Source organism: Urocitellus parryii, chromosome 1 (genome assembly GCF_045843805.1).
Source record: "Urocitellus parryii isolate mUroPar1 chromosome 1, mUroPar1.hap1, whole genome shotgun sequence".
Taxonomy (NCBI): domain Eukaryota; kingdom Metazoa; phylum Chordata; class Mammalia; order Rodentia; family Sciuridae; genus Urocitellus; species Urocitellus parryii.
The window spans coordinates 130747454-130764173 of record NC_135531.1 but is presented as its reverse complement, the minus strand read 5'-3'; the positions used below and the strand labels follow the sequence as shown (position 1 = coordinate 130764173).

The following is a 16720-nucleotide window of genomic DNA, read 5'->3' as shown; positions in this document are numbered from 1 at the left end:
GCTGGGGTTGTGGCTCAGTGGTAGAGCACTTGCCTGGCATGTGTGAGGTACTGGGTTCGATTCTCAGCACCACATACAAATAAATAAATAAAATAAAGGGCTGTTGACAGCTAAAATATATGTATATATTTAAAAAAATCAGGGCTGGGGTTGTGGCTCAGCAGTAGAGTACTCAGCTAACATGTGTGAGGCCCTGGGTTCGATCCTCAACATCACATAAAAAAATAAATAAAGATATTAAAAAAAATAAAATGATGACTTCTGAACTAAGCATTCAGTTAAAAAAAAGACAGAAAAACTGGGGCATTAGTAATCTTAATAAAGAGCTCTTTGTAGCATGAGAAGCAATATCAAAATATTGCTAAGAAGTCAAACTTTATATGAGAAACCGTTTTTTTTTTTTTAAATATTTATTTTTTAGTTCTCGGCGGACACAACATCTTTGTTGGTATGTGGTGCTGAGGATCGAACCCAGGTCGCACGCATGCCAGGCGAGCGCGCTACCGCCTGAGCCACATCCCCAGCCCGAGAAACTGTTTTTTAAAATGTCAATTTATGTAAGAGAAAATTGGCTGTATCTATGACATTTATGTATGTTTACTCACTAGTAATCAAACATATGCAAATAGAAGATTTTTCTTTGTATTAAATTAGCAAAGATTAGAGGAAATTTTTCAGTGTCTGCTAAAAGGGGGTTGCAGAACTCTTACATATCACAGAAAAGATTGTAAAGTGCTATAACTTTTTATTAGTAGTAAAAAATACTCAGAGTCTTCCATTAAATAATTTCACTTTTAGAAGTCTATTCTATGGAAATGATCTTATCTTTCTATGATGATTATACATTTACTCTTTTTAAAAATATTTAGTTGTTGATGGACCTTAATTTTATTTATTTATATGTGGTGCTGAGAATCGAACCCAGTGCCTCACACATGCTAGGCAAGCGCTCTACCACTGAGCTACAACCCCGGCCCACCATTATTCTTTTTTTTTTAATTTATTTTTTATTTTTTAGTTGTAGATGAACACAATACCTTTATTTTATTTTTATGTGGTGCTGAGGATAGAACCTAGTGGTCCACACATATGAGTTGAGTGCTCTACCGGTGAGCTACAGTCTCAGCCCCACATTTACTGTTTTATAAAGAATATTTTTAGTTGTAGGTGGACATAATACCTTTATTTATTTTACTGTGGTTCTGAGGATTGAACCCAGGACCTCATATGTGCAAGGCAAGTGTACTACCACTAGAGCCACAAAACTTGCCCTATTTAATCTTATTATGGAATAAAATTCCAGAAAACTTTATTTTTTTAAAATTTTTTTTAAGAGAGAGTGAGAGAGGAGAGAGAGAGAGAGAGAGAGAGAGAGAGAGAGAGAGAGAGAAAGAGAGAGAGAGAGAGAATTTTTATTATTTATTTTTTAGTTCTCGGCGGACACAACATCTTCATTTGTATGTGGTGCTGAGGATCGAACCCGGGCCGCACGCACGCCAGGCTTGAGCCACATCCCCAGCCCATCCAGAAAACTTTAGAAAAATTTTAGGAAAAATAAACATCTTAGGACTATGGCTATGTTGTTAAAAGGGAAAAGATTGTTTTCTCCTTTAGAGAGAGTCTCTTCCCTTTATTTCGCATGCTGGTCTGGAACTCCTGGGCTCAAGCAATCTTCCTTTCTCAGCCTCTGCAGCATTTGGTATACCATGCCAGGTGAAAATGATTTTTTTCCCTTTTTTTTTTTTTTTTTTTTGGTATTAGGGATTGAACCTGCTGGGGTACTTTACCAGTGAGCTACATCCACAGCTTTTTTTTTTTTTTTTTTGAGAGAGAGAGAGAGAGAGAGAGAGAGAGAGAGAGAGAGAGAGAGAGAGAGAGAATTCTTTAATATTTATTTTTCAGTTTTTGGCAGACACAACATCTTTGTATGTGGTGCTGAGGATCGAACCCGGGCCACACGCATGCCAGGCGAGCGCGCTACTGCTTGAGCCACATCCCCAGTCCCCACAGCTCTTTTTAAATTTTTTTTGAGACAGGATATCACTAAATTGCTGGGGCTGGTCTTGTCTCAGATTTGTGATCCTCCTACTTCACCCTCCTGTCACTGGGATTTCAAACATGCACCATGCACATGGCATGATGGCATTTTTAAAAAAATGCACTACCAAGGGGATTAGGGTTTTCCCCTCATCTAATCAGAAAACAGTTTTCTTAGGTAATCTGATAAAACCAGAGCACTCAAATGCTGTAACCTACTAAGAAGGGTAGGAGCTGGGTGTGGTGGTGCACACCTGTAATACCAGCAGCTGGGGAGGCTGAGGCACGGGGATTGCAAGTTCAAAGCCAGCCTCTCAAACTTATCGAGACCTTAAGTAACTCTTTGACATCTTGTCTCTAAATAAAATACAAAAAAAGGGCTCGGGGGATGTGGCTCAGTGGTTGAGTGCCCCTGGATTCACTTCTATCTATCTATCTATCTATCTATCTATCTATCTATCTATCTATCTATCTATCTATCTATCATCTATCTATCTATCTATCTATCTTCTATAAATAAATGAGGAGGAGGAGGAGGCAGGTGTATGTGAAATCCTGGAAGGAGAAAAAAATGTTCTTGCTTTGAATGTCCAGGGATATACTTCCTGGCTGGAAGACCTGGGAGTCTGGCATCTTGATGACCTCAGCAAAAATGTCTTCTGCTTCTAGTGCTTTTTGCAGTTTAGTGTATGCACCTTCATTCCTCCTTCCTGTTCCATTTATCTCTCTCACACCCAGTAACTTCGTGTTACAAACAGTTCTATGGTTCCCCTGCTAAAGTCCTGGGATAGCTTCTTGTGCATATGGATTCTTGTTAAAGACTTATATGGGGCTCTGCCTCTATCTCTGGACTCCTATTTTTTTTTTTTTTTGGTCAAGGAGATTGAACTCAGGGGCACTTAACCACTGAGCTACATTCCCCAGCCCTATTTTATATTTAATTTAGAGACAGGGTCTCACTGAGTTGCTCAGCCTCTCCTTTGTTGAGGTTTGCTTTGAACTCGTGATCCTCCTGTCTCAGCCTCCCGAGAGGCTGGGATTACAGGCGTGGGCCACCGCGCACAGTCTTTTTGATCTTTGTTTTTGGTACTGCAGATTGAACCCAGGGGCACTTTACCACTGAGGTACATCCACAGCCCAAATTGCTGAGGCTGACATCGAACTTTTGGTCCTCTACCTTGAACTGGTGATCCTCCCGTCGTGGCCACCATGCCCTGCAATCCTATCTGTCCTTTGATGAGTTCTTTTGTCTTACTAAAACAGTTAGGGACTTGGCCTTCACACCTTTACATTCTGGAGGGAAACACTTTTTGCATCCCTCTTCCCAGGGAGACCCTCAGAGAGGCTCACTAACTGTGGTACTTCTGCAGCACTGTCCAACACTGACTTATTGTTAGTTTGTTGCTTGCGTCTACCAGGGCTGGGGGGCGGCAAACAGCCTTATCAGACTCTGGGGAGGCTTGGGAAGGTAGGGGCATCATATTAGTTTTCGGTGGTGCTGATGGAAATCACAAACTCTTCTGATCTCGCGCCACATGGGCACAGCGGGTGACCCTGAGGCCTCTTCGAACCGTGAACTGTGTCTCTACCTTGGAAATGGAATCAGTTTTGGAAAGAGTAAATGGTAACTGTCTCCCCAGCAACGTCCAGACACACCTGCAAGCTCATCCTGGGTTCACGAGGCGAGGCAGGACGTGGCACTGGGTGATCCCATCTCGTGAGAGGGCCCCGTGGCTTTCAGGCCCCACCAACCCTGGGGCAGAGCGGGGGTGGGGGGGTCGCCCCGTGTGAATTCGTTAAGCAAAAGCGGGGTATTGGCTTTGGCATGGGCACAAGGATGCTGTGGAGGCTGCGGCCTTAGGCCCTACGGCTGCAGGTAAGGGGAAGTAGTACACACGCTTTGGACTTGCCACAAGTCTGGGGTGGCTTTGGGGACAAGAAGTCTGCAGCAGGGTAGCTAAGGCTGGCTCTAGAGAAGAAAAGGGGACAGGTAGCGTGGGGAAAAGGAAGTCTGCGCCTGTCTTTTCAGGTTGGCCAGGAGCGCGCATAAAACCATGGGGAATAGGAGGACAGCTATCTCGCGACAACCCTGAGCTTGGGACTACCATATAGTCCCCATAGGAAACTGATTGCCGCCATTCCCCTCCCCCACTCTGGCGGGTAAGACTAGAGAACGGTTCGAAGAAAAACGCATGCGCAGGAAACTAAGTTATAAACCGCTGAGCCTCCAAGTTCAATATCAGTGGGAAGACGCAGGCGCATAAAAAGCCCGGCACCTTTACGAAGCCGGAGGCTGAGCCAAAAACGCATGCGCAAAATCGTCTGACTGCCGAAGGTGGGCCCACTGTATATATTACGCATGCGCCTAGTTGCTGTGTGATGCAAGGGGCGGTGCAGGGAGCTGGTTGCGCGTGCGCAGAACTTATTCAAAGGGCCTTATTTAGGTTGCGCAGGCGCCCGCTGGCCATTTCTTCTTAGCCACGCCGAAGTCGTGTGTGTAGGTGAGTCTCCGCGGATCCTTGTTTGCCGCCCAGCGACACCCAAGTATGCTCTTTTTGCGGGGATTGCTTGACTCCTAAGGCTCTGGTAGAGCCTGGGGGCCTTTGGCAAGCTGCGAATTGCCGCTAAGTACTGCGGAAATTTCGCTGAGCCTTGGCAGCGCCGCCGAGGCCTGCAGGCCGCGACGACTCTATTGTGTGAGATGTCGGAGGAGGCGGAGCGGAAGCGGCCGCCGCCATTTCCTTGCCTCCACGCTGGCTCTAGGCCAGGGTCCCATCGGCTTGGAGTTTGGGCACTTTGTGCCCCAAACGGCTTCGGGGTTCGGATCCTTGGCCAATGGTGTGGGGTATTGGAGTGGGTTAAGGTATCTGCACGGGTGGAGCTCCTGTCGCCTCTCTGGTTCCCGTGCGGCGCTCCGACGGTGGAGGGTCATTTAGTTAACATTCTTAGGTTTTATCCTCATAACCCGCCTTACAGTCTATTTCGACGCCAGGATCCTCAAAGAGACGATGATGTTGGGCACCGAAGGCGGAGAAGGATTCGTGGTTAAGGTCCGGGGCTTGCCCTGGTCTTGCTCGGCCGATGAAGTGCAACGTTTTTTTTCCGGTGAGTTTGAAACAGGAGGCTGGAGTTGTCAGCCCTACTGTCGGGCGGGCTGGCGAACGGGCCGGGCTGCGGCTGCGGCTGGGGCTGGGCTGGGCTGCGGCTGGGGCTGGGCTGGGCTGGGCTGGTCCGGTCCGGGGCGGGGCGGGGCGAGTGGGCCTTGCGGGTGGCGCCCCCTGGCGGGGCGCGGGCGGTAGCGGTTCCCTCTGTGCTCCTCGCGCCCAGCGGGCCGCTGTTACGCAATGGAAATTGTGAAAGCTCCACCCGTTCTCTCCCCCCCCCATGGGGCTGCTGCCCCCCACTGGAGTTTTTCTTTCTTTTTTTTTTCGATCTTAAAACAACTCATCTCTTGTGGATGTCCTTTCTAAAATGTCGATTTGGATAAGTGGGATTTTCCCCCTCAATCTTGAAAATAGACTAGTAATAGCTGGGCAAATTATAGTAATTTAAAGTATAACTGTTTTCTGATTTTGGTGGTGTTTGGAAAGGGGTATTTTTGTTGGGGAAAAGTTAAAATGGTCACTTTCTAATTTTAGTTTTCCTAATTGAGATTTGGTAAATGAAGAGTTCCTGCTCGTCTACTACTTAAAAAAATTTTTTTTGAAGTTGTAGATGGACAGCATGCCTTTGTTTAATTTTTTATGTGTTGCTAAGGATCCCAGTCCAGTGCATCACACATGCTAGGCAAGTGCTCTGCCACTGAGCTACACCCCAGTCCACGTCTGCTTTATTTAACTCACTTTACAGTTGAGGATTGTGAAGCCCAGGGATGTTTTCTTAGTTGTGTAGTTTTTTTTTTTTAAACAACTGTATGTAGCTTTTCTGAATAATTTCTCCTGGAATCTTCTTGTTCCTGGTATTAGTAAGAGTAGACTTGAGTTATATTTGGAAGAAGTTTTCAAGTTTTGGAAAAGATACTTGTAGTATTGACTTACTATCTGAATTTAGCTACGGTAACAGAAAACGACCTGTAAAACAAGAATCAAGTATACTGGAAGCCACTTTTGCAGGGGGCAAGACTGGGTTTGGTTTCAGCTGTGCAACTTGGAGCATTTTAGCTTGGTAACATGATCCCCTTTCAGGTGAGTATTGGGCCTGCATTGGATTTGATTGAGAAACTGTATAAACTTAGCTGTGAAACTGTCAAGTTGGTTGGACCAAAACTCAATCTAATGTGTTCAGAAAATGCTGTAAAGTCCCAAGGTCCAGATGTGATCTTGTTAGAAGTTCTAAGACTAATGAGACTTGAGTACCAAGCGTTAGAGATGAGTTTGATTGCGAACTTGCTTTGAATACTGGGTTTTCTTGAATTAAGATGTATTTAGGGAATGAGTTTCATGGATGATGAAATGATGAATGCTTAAATACCGAGGAGAGACATGCTGGGAGTTGGTAATATCTTCATTTAGGCTTCACAAGTTTAACTTACTTTATAGTGGTGACATAAATGGGCACTTCCATCTGTATCACCCACAGGTAGTTTAGGTTGTAAATTCTGTATTAACGGTTGTTTTCTTTCCAGACTGCAAAATTCAAAATGGGGCTCAAGGTATTCGTTTCATCTACACCAGAGAAGGCAGACCGAGTGGCGAGGCTTTTGTTGAACTTGAATCAGAAGATGAAGTCAAATTGGCCCTGAAAAAAGACAGAGAAACTATGGGACACAGATATGTTGAAGGTTTGATTTATGTTGCCCTAGTAACAGTAAAATGTTAAACACATAGAGTTCTTACCCTGTTCTGAATTTTAGGTATTTGACCGCATGGAAATGGTCATCTAAGGGAGTTTATGGCAACTCTTCTTAGTTTATCTAAAGACCCAGGAAATCTGAACTTTGTTCTATCATTTTCCAAAATTGACTAATTCTAAGCACCTCTTTCAGTATTCAAGTCAAACAACGTTGAAATGGATTGGGTGTTGAAGCATACTGGTCCAAATAGTCCTGACACGGCCAATGATGGCTTTGTACGGCTTAGAGGACTCCCCTTTGGATGTAGCAAGGAAGAAATTGTTCAGTTCTTCTCAGGTATGTAGTCCTGTTGCTGAGCAGTGAGTTTGGCTAGCTTCTCGCAACATGAATAATAGACATGATTAATTAAAATTGATTAGATTAGGTACTTAAATAGGTTGTGAGTATATGCTGATGAATTAATGTTTTCTTCCTAGAGACCTTCAAATAACTTAAGCCCATCTTAAAGGTGGAAATTAGAAGTACCAAAATGTTAACTTTGCTTATATTTAGTATTGTAGTTCAGAGTAGATCTTTGAGGACTGTCCTCAACAGCTTAACCACCTCCCTTACATTGCTGTTTAGCAAAGTACTTCAAGTTAAAGGTAAGATTCCTTAACGTTAGAATGAGTGAGGTTGTTGTAATTTATGAGTTAAGTGTCTTTGTTTCAAGACACTTATTTGGTACATGAGACCAGAAATAATTCTAATGGTCTGATTCTCTATAAAAAAATTATTATGGAAACATCTTGGTTTAGCCTGTTATAAACTGTTACTGAAAAGTCAAATGTAGTTGAGTACAGGTTGAATGCTTATAGTTTCATTACCTGAAACACAGTACAGAAAGCTTTGAAATTGTTCTGGGCCTAAAGTATTTGAATGTTTTTATGCTGAAGAGCTGATAAGATTGCATGTTTAGCAGAATGTTAGTTCATAATGTTTTGAATACTATTAATATTCTTGATATAATAAAATTGGATTTAAGAGCAAGAAATCCTTTCATGGTTTAGTGTAGGATGTGTTAAAATTTTGACTCAGATATGTATCAAGTCCTAATGTCAGAATTTCTGAAATCAAGTCTGTTTTGTTTTATCTAAATTGGTGAGAATTGAATGTATCTGTCAACGTTAAAAATGAACATAATTTCATATCTTCTAGGAAAGTGCTTTAAGCCCTTTTTGTAAGCTTGGGAATGTATCCACGGAAAGGATTTTTCATAGACGGAATTTCCAGAAGTGAATCATACTACTGTTAGAGCATAAGAGTGCATGATTGTGCTGTGTAGATAGTTGTTTGTTGAAAGTTTAGATTGTATGTTTGTCAATTATGTGATTTAAGTAATGTTTCAATTTTTATGAAATGTTTAAATGTGTACTTGTAAAAAAATTTTTTTGAAGTTCCAATAATTTAAAGCATTGAAATATAAAATGAGGTAAAAGGTGTGTCTTGAATTTAGTAAAACTGTTATTTTAATGCTTGAAAATTATATTAAATTCTTGTATACTTTTCAACATTGCATAGATAAGAGTGTTTTTAATTGTTGAATTCTTAATGCACCTTGTGTGGAGCAGCAGTTTTTTTTTTTTATATACATTCATACTGTACCATGGGGTGTGTTAAGAATTGAGTTATACTTTGTAATAGTGGAACTTCATATTATTGCAATGCATATTTAAAAGAATACTTGTTGAAAACATACCATTCACCTAAAGTTAAAATTCTGGTTTATTTAAAGCTATAAGAAGAATCATTTCTGGGCTTGTGATGTTAATATTGCCCCCCTACTGGGGTTATTTGTCCTTGGGTTGAAGGGTTGGAAATCGTGCCAAATGGGATAACATTGCCGGTGGACTTCCAGGGGAGGAGTACGGGGGAGGCCTTCGTGCAGTTTGCTTCACAGGAAATAGCTGAAAAGGCTCTAAAGAAACACAAGGAAAGAATAGGGCACAGGTGGGGATGGATGGTTGGTTGGATATGTCACTTTTCTTATGGTAAACAATTAAATCCATATTCTCTCTGCTTAACAGGAGGAAATAATCTATTTCCTATTCCCAGTTAATTGATATTTTGCCATGTTCAGACTTTTGCTAGTCAGTGTCCTATATTGCTTTTAAATAAATTTGAGGTTTTAAAATTGGCCCTAGTTAATTTGGTCTGCTATGTGATTTTTGAGACTCGTATTAACCCCAGTCAATGGAGTTGAGAGACTATGGCTTTAAAAATTAATGCAAACCTGGCTTTAGCTGTAATAACACCCACCTAGTAAATTAATATTACCATAAGAAAATGTGATACTTTCTGATCTTGTTTTTAAAGTTGAAATGCAACAAACTTTTTCTTGCTGTATAAATATTCTGCATATGTATTAATAAGCATAGCTTTCAAGAAATTGTCACAAAAGGTTTTATTCTCTCTGCTTGTGACTATTTTTCATTGAAGCATGCGCTTACCTATGCTGATTCCTACTAAAAGCATAGGCTGGGGTATATATTGGCGAGAGGAAATGTGTAGTGTGGGCTAGATTGTTGGTGGAGGCTGGCCTTTTAGCCCACTTGCTATACATACTGCCAATGGATTTGAGTTGAAATGTGTTGAAAGTTGAGTGGAATTATTTCCCTCCTAAATCATTTATTTATAGTACTCCTCTCTACCCCTAAGGTTGGGCTCTGCCTCAGAGGAGTTTTTTCCCTGTAAATTTTACATTTAAAGTAATATTATTGAGTGAATTTCTGGTCATTGCCTATGCAAATATAAGAAATCTGGCTTTAAATATTAGTCAGTTTCATGGCTATGACTAGATTGTTTTCTTGTATAGCTAAACACTTGTATGAAATGAACTAATGTTTTCTCTCCCCTCCCCATTCCCCTCCCTCTTGAACACTGCTTTAGGTATATCGAAATATTTAAGAGCAGTCGAGCTGAAGTTAGAACTCATTATGATCCGCCAAGAAAGCTTATGGCCATGCAGCGGCCAGGTCCCTATGACAGACCTGGGGCTGGCAGAGGGTATAACAGCATTGGCAGAGGAGCTGGCTTTGAGAGGATGAGGCGTGGTGCTTATGGTGGAGGTATGTGGTGATGTGCAAGATGGGACCAGTTTGTTCCTTGTTTGTCTAGGTATTTTCATTTGATTAATTGTACTTTTTGTCTTTCAGGCTATGGAGGCTATGATGATTATAATGGCTATAATGATGGCTATGGATTTGGGTCAGATAGATTTGGAAGAGGTAAGGTAAGAATTGAATTTCTCAGCTGAGGAGTATTACACTCTTGTCCATCTAGACCTCAATTACTGTTTTTCAGGAATGTCTGATCACAGATATGGGGATGGTGGTTCTACCTTCCAGAGCACAACAGGGCATTGTGTACACATGCGGGGATTACCTTACAGAGCTACTGAGAATGACATTTATAATGTAAGTACAAGATGAATTCATAAGTCAGATATTTAGTATGACAGTAAAAACTTGGACCTTATTCTCTCGATGAAAATTGGGTTTACAAGTTAGTTTTTCATAATAGTAGCAAATTGACTTGATTTCTTTGAAATGTCGTTTTAGTTTTTTTCACCACTCAATCCTGTGAGAGTACACATTGAGATTGGTCCTGATGGCAGAGTAACTGGTGAAGCAGATGTTGAGTTTGCTACTCATGAAGATGCTGTGGCAGCTATGTCAAAAGACAAAGCAAATATGCGTAAGTCTGAATTAATCACTTGGGGACACTTAGGTGGTTGTGAACATTTTAAGATAGAGAAATAGAATAGTGGGTTTGGATATGTTGGAAATTTGTGGGTTTTAAAATTAGTTATGACTGAAGGAGATTTGTTATGAACATATCTTGAAGTTTGTTTTTAATTGACAATTTAGATGAATGTTTAAAGACAAGTTTCTACAAACATCAGAGAAGCAGCTAGATTTTTTTTTTACCAAAAGTGTTTGAAGTTCACAGATCTACTTGTTAAAGAACTGTTTATCTTGTTTTCTTTCACCAACAAACATTTTCAAACTTTCTTTTTTCTCATTTCAGAACACAGATATGTAGAACTCTTCTTGAATTCTACAGCAGGAGCAAGCGGTGGTGCTTACGGTAGCCAAATGCTAGGAGGCATGGGTTTGTGTAAATATCACTTTAGTGTCCTTTTTTTAAGCTAACCTTGTATACCTTTTCTCTCATTTCAGAACACAGATATGTAGAACTCTTCTTGAATTCTACAGCAGGAGCAAGCGGTGGTGCTTATGGTAGCCAAATGATGGGAGGCATGGGCTTGTGTAAATATCGTTAGTTTTTTTAAAAACCAAAATATCTGTATAAGTCGATTATTGTAAGTTAAGTTAATCTATAATAAGTATAGCATAATTAATAAGTGTAGCATAATATTTAAGTTTAGTATAATTAAGTTAGCATAACAATTTAAGTTAGGCAAAGAAAGCAGTTTATTACTTTAAATGAATTTTGTAATTACTGTATTAGTTACTATGTAAATTTTGAGTTGAATCAACTGCTCAGGATAGATAATTCAAATTAGATTTAAGTACTTTGGGGGGAAATGTAGAATGCAGCTAAATTATTAGAGTATGAAGCTTACATCTAAAATAAAATAGTAAAAACAGGATTAAAATAATTAATTTGGGGGCATAAATAGCTGGGGATAATTAGGTGTTCAGTGATACCTGTGTATTGACATACTTAAACGTAACAAGCTAAGGGGGAAACCCCACTAAATCCAGTCAAGCAGTTTCATGAGATGTTCACAAAATGCCTCTGCTTAAGGAATCGTGGATTTAGTCCTGCTGATGTGTGTGCTGCTGTTAACCATTTGGTTCATAAATATTTGACTCAATGACGAATAGAAGAGTTAATCTGGTAAATAGACAATAGACAGAAGGAGACAGGGTTAGTAATATAAGATGAAGACTGGAAAATCATAGATATAGAATTACAAGCTCGGTACCACCAGGTACCACATTACATAAGGAACAAAGCTCTAATGTTCTCTTAACTTAACAGCAAACCAGTCCAGTTATGGTGGCCCAGCTAGCCAGCAGCTGAGTGGTGGTTATGGAGGAGGCTATGGAGGCCAGAGCAGCATGAGTGGATATGGTAAGCATGTTTTTTTATATACGTAAAATAAAGTTTTAGGTAGGTTTCTTTAGTTGGGAAATTATGCAGGTTTTTTTTTTTTTTTTGGTGAGATTGGGTTATTAAATGTATGCTTTTGATCCTAATTGTTCTTAATAGCTTAATTTTCAGAAACAATCATTGGGCGGGGGAAATGTTCTATGAATTTAATAAAAATTAGTGATTGCAACTTTGAAATACTGTCGAGCCAGAAACCATGCCTTCATTTATTAAAACATTAGAATAGTACACTTTTTCTGTCTTTTGGTTAAATCAATTTTTGATGGAGGGAGATTTTTAAATAGTAGAATGGTGGTTGGGTTTAGGACCGTTATTTACTAGTCAGTTAACATAGAGATGGTTTTATTTTTTTTTCAATTGGTCTAAAGAATGGTGATTTTGGTATTATAGTCTTACCCTACAAAATCCTTTTGCAGACCAAGTTTTACAGGAAAACTCCAGTGATTTTCAATCAAACATTGCATAGGTAAATATTTTCTCAAAAAATATAATTTAAATTCCCATAGCAAATACTGATATGTTGTAATAACACTATTTCTATAGCAGTCAATGGCTCTGACTTAACTCCATGGAGGCTGCCATTTTGGGCACAGTGAGTTGCCTTTAGTCCAACTTTGTCCTCTCACTTCCTGCCCACTATGAATAGGAAAAGCAAGAGACATCCCCTGTGCTCCCTATTCATACATGCCATTCGAAGAACACAATGTGATTGTTATGTTAAATTTTTTTTTTTTAATGCCTTGCTTAGCTTTAAAAACATGAAGTAATTTTGCAATTTTTGAAAAACACTAGTTTTCCTTTAAACTTAATTTTCCACGTTGATCCTGAAGAATCCATTTAAATGGTAGCACAAGAGTCTGGCAAGTTGGTACTGCAGAGAAAAGGGGTTAATTGAGACTTGTTTGGAGTCGGGATTCCCCTTTCCCAAACATGCTTCTCGCCACTTGGACAGCAGCCATTTGTACTCGTATACATTTTAAATTTTTTCTTGGAATGCATTATTTTATTTGACTGAGTGTCTGACACTACTTCTAACTTGTCAAATTGATCTCTTTGCAGGTAGCCAAGGAGCAATGAACAGCAGCTACTACAATAATGGAAGCCGTGCATCTATGGGCGTGAACGGAATGGGAGGGATGTCTAGCATGTCCAGTATGAGTGGTGGATGGGGAATGTAATTGATCCTGATCACTGACTCTTGGTCAACTTTTTTTTAAAGAAAAAACAAAACTTCAGTTTAACAGTTTTTGCAATGCAAGCTTGTGACTTATGCTTACTCTATATGTGGGAATCAGGATTATTTGAAAGATTTAAGGTTCAGTATTTTTGAACACAGCAGTCATCCAGGATGTTAACAGCAAAGTTGAGTAAACTATAACTGTTAAACAATTTTCAGCTTTTCTCAAGTTAGTTATATTGTAGGATGTACTTAAGCAGTAAGCGTATTTAGGTTAAAGCAGTTGAATTATGTTAAATGTTGCTCTTATACCATATTACATTGAACACTGTTTGGATGCATGTTGAAAGACATGCTTTTTGTAAAACTCAATATAGGAGCTGTGTCTACAATTAAAAGTGAAACATTTTGGCATGTTTGTTAATTCTAGTTTCATTTAATAACCTGTAAGGCACGTAAGTTTTAAGCATTTTTTTTTTTAAGTTAATGGGGAAAATTTGAGACGCAATACCAATACTTTAGGATTTCGGTCTTGGTGTTTGTATGAAATTCTGAGGCCTTGATTTAAATCTTCATTGTATTGTGATTTCCTTTTAGGTGTATTGCGCTAAGTGAAACTTGTCAAATAAATCTTCCTTTTAAAAACTGCACTTTGTCTTGTCTGTGCTTCAGTGTCATGTGGACTGTTTCTTGGTGCTCTATTCCTGCCTGGGGCGTAGGTCCTCGTATCTGACTGGCAGAGAGGCTCGGCAGTTGAGGCTGTTGTTAGATGTCTTCAGACTTCAGTTCCCTTCAGTGCAACTGCAGGTAAACTTGGCTTTGGGGTCCTTGGAAGAGCTGTATGGTTTGGCCTGGCTGCACAGGACCTGATCTGAGCTGCTTATAACTTGTAAGCACTTGCATAAAACAAAGGGGAGCTCACTGCATGGCCTGCATGTCTGGGAGGCCTTCAGGCATGGCTGCAAAAAATTCCAGAAGCAAGGGGGTGGCTGGAAGCTGCTCTCCCCACTCTGATTGCATTTTTTGAATTTTGTATATAGGTTGTCTTCTAAAAGGTCATAAGATGGTTTTTGTTCTGGTGAACCCTGGGGCCTCACCCATACAAGGCAAGCACTCTGCCACTGAGCTGCATACCCAGCTCACAGATGTTTTTTTAGTTGTATATGGACACAATACCTTCATTCTTATGTGGTGTTGAGGATCGAACACAAGCTAGGCAAGTACGGTACCTAACACTGAGCTATAACTGCAGATCCTTCACTGTCTGAAATTGCAGTTTTCACCTTTACATTTTTGCTTAATTCTTAAGTCCATTTGGGAGCAAAACTCCCATTGCCTTGCAAAACAATTAAAATATCATAAAGTGCTTCTTGGTGTGCACATAATTAGCTTTAATTTCATACACTGAAATGCATGTTTTGGTTGCTCAAGTTCAAATGATTTTTTTTAAAGAATATTTTATTTTTCAGTTGCAGTTGGACACAACACCTAGACATAAGTTAAGGCAGTTCTTGGAGATACAGACCAAGGAAGCTCTTTGGTAGATGTATAAGGTCCTTGTGGGAAACATTACTTATTTAAATGGTATTAACATTAGAGAATTTAGGTTGCAGTGATGTGGTGGGTGGGCTTATGGCCTTTAAAGCTGTTAAATTTTTACCATGCCCATCCTGAAGGTTTTTAAACTTGTTACTGTACAGTGAATAGACTTGAAAAAGTGTTTTGTTCATTTCTTGTTTTCCTTGGCAGCATTGCACATAGAAGACTTACATGGAGGGTTCTGCAGGTGTCACTTGGTTGCATGCCCTGCTGGGAGGAGGATGCAGTTCCACACTAGTGGAACTGCCTACAATATATCATGTAGTTTTTAATCTTAAACGGGCCTAGAGATAATTTTCAGGCCAAGCAGTATTAGGAGTTGACACTATAATGTCATAATTTGCTAAACTTGATGCTGCTCTTGTGATCTTGGTAAGTTAATCTACAACCAAGAACATTGAGCCTTGAATTCCTTCTCTGGATCCTTTGGGTAACAGTGCTCGGAATAAGAAACATCTTTATTGAGACACTTGGCCTGGCTAGAGCATGGTGGCACATAGCCTGTAATCCCACCGATTTAGTTGAGGAGGATTGCAAGTTTAGGCCAATCTGGCCTAGGCACTGGGATTTTAAAAATGAGGTTAAGAACCATTATGGCTCTCTTGAGTCCTGTGCTTCATGAATCAGTCCCTCATCTGGAACCTTGCAATGACTACAGAATCTTTTTTTTTTTCCCCCTTCAGTATTGGGATTTGAAATTAATACTAGGCAATAGCTATATCACTCTTCTATATACCCCCAGTCTTAAGAATCTGCATTGTAAACCAGACATGAGTGCATCCCACCCCTGACCCCTGCCGTGTCCCTCATCACCTGCATGTTTATACTTTAGAGGCACTACTTGGCTGGCCCTCTTGTTGGGATGAGTGGTGCCAAACCAGGGACTTAGCAGGTTCCAGAGTTAAGATGTATATTTCAATTCTGAGTATGTTATTTTGACCATCGAGACAGCTAAGTGTTTGTATCCTTTAGACCTGCATCCATTGTCAAGGTTGGGTGAAATATCAGACATATTAGTGGGAATTTTCATGTGAAATTTTTTTATTGAACGTTCGGAGCAGTGTTGAAGTAGGAAAGTATTACTTTCCTTCCTTTTCTGTGTGTGCAGATGAGACCTAATGCTCAGAAGTGAAGTGACTTGCCTAAAGCTCCCTGAAAGTTCAATTTGGGTGCACTGAAAATAAAGGTACAGATAGATGGTACCAGAACAGTTTGGGGATGTAAACTTTTCCTGAAAATTGGGCCCTGTGTGGGGTTAACAGGTGCTTTGTATTTATATATGTAGCCTATTGTGATGCCATGTGGTTCTATAATAGGTTTTGAAAATAGGGGTTGGGGTTGTAGCTTAGTGGTTGAGTGCTTGCCTAGTACAGGTGAGTCACTGGGTTTACTCCTTGGCACCACATAAAAAATAAAGGTTAAATTCTTGAAAAAAATCTCCAAACTGTCTTCCAAAGTAGCTTCATATTTCCACAAGCAATTAATTAAAATGCCTTAAAAAAAAAAAGCCTACGGTGTGGAATGAATGTGGCTTTAATGTGGGGCAGATCTAGTTTTGAGGTCTTGCTATGCAGTTCTGTGCTATAGGGCCCTGGGTAAATCCTGGGGCCTAAATTTCTGACCCTCCCACATTTTTAACATCTGTAAGATAGATGTTGAAGGGAGCCATAAATGTGGAGTTTGGTTTGACAGTACTATAGAAGTGTCAGTCAGGACTGACGGAGGCTGTAGGTGAACTTTCTGCAGGAAAAGCCCAAGGAAAGACGGCCAGTGTTGAGGGTTCTACTATGGCAGGGCTGGTACAGCTAATATCAAGCTAAGGAACTATGGGAAGTGAAAGCATGGGGTTTTAGAAAAGCAAGGTGTCAGTCTAGAAGGTCGGAAGCCTAAGACCTAGATTGGACTGACTTGTCAGAATAGTCCAAAACCAGCAC

General features: G+C 40.3%; 1 protein-coding gene across 6 annotated transcripts; it reads left to right on the top strand.

Annotated features, from left to right (window-relative positions):
• Positions 1–4485: 4485 nt before the first annotated feature.
• On the top strand, positions 4486–13837 carry Hnrnph1 (heterogeneous nuclear ribonucleoprotein H1). Of its 6 annotated transcripts, none has more exons than XM_026414274.2 (14): positions 4486–4538; positions 5030–5142; positions 6662–6817; positions 7022–7165; positions 8680–8818; positions 9758–9936; positions 10024–10095; positions 10151–10284; positions 10429–10564; positions 10898–10957; positions 11050–11109; positions 11879–11971; positions 12427–12476; positions 13070–13157. In XM_026414274.2, the coding sequence occupies exons 2-13, from the start codon at positions 5046–5048 to the stop codon at positions 12474–12476; spliced, it is 1320 nt and encodes a 439-aa protein (XP_026270059.1). In that variant the 5' UTR covers positions 4486–4538; positions 5030–5045; the 3' UTR covers positions 13070–13157. The 6 variants fall into 6 exon arrangements, with proteins under 6 accessions (XP_026270059.1, XP_026270057.1, XP_026270063.1 ...); XM_026414272.2 differs by having other exon boundaries at positions 11050–11139; XM_026414273.2 differs by having other exon boundaries at positions 4491–4538; positions 5014–5142; positions 11050–11139.
• Positions 13838–16720: the final 2883 nt, after the last annotated feature.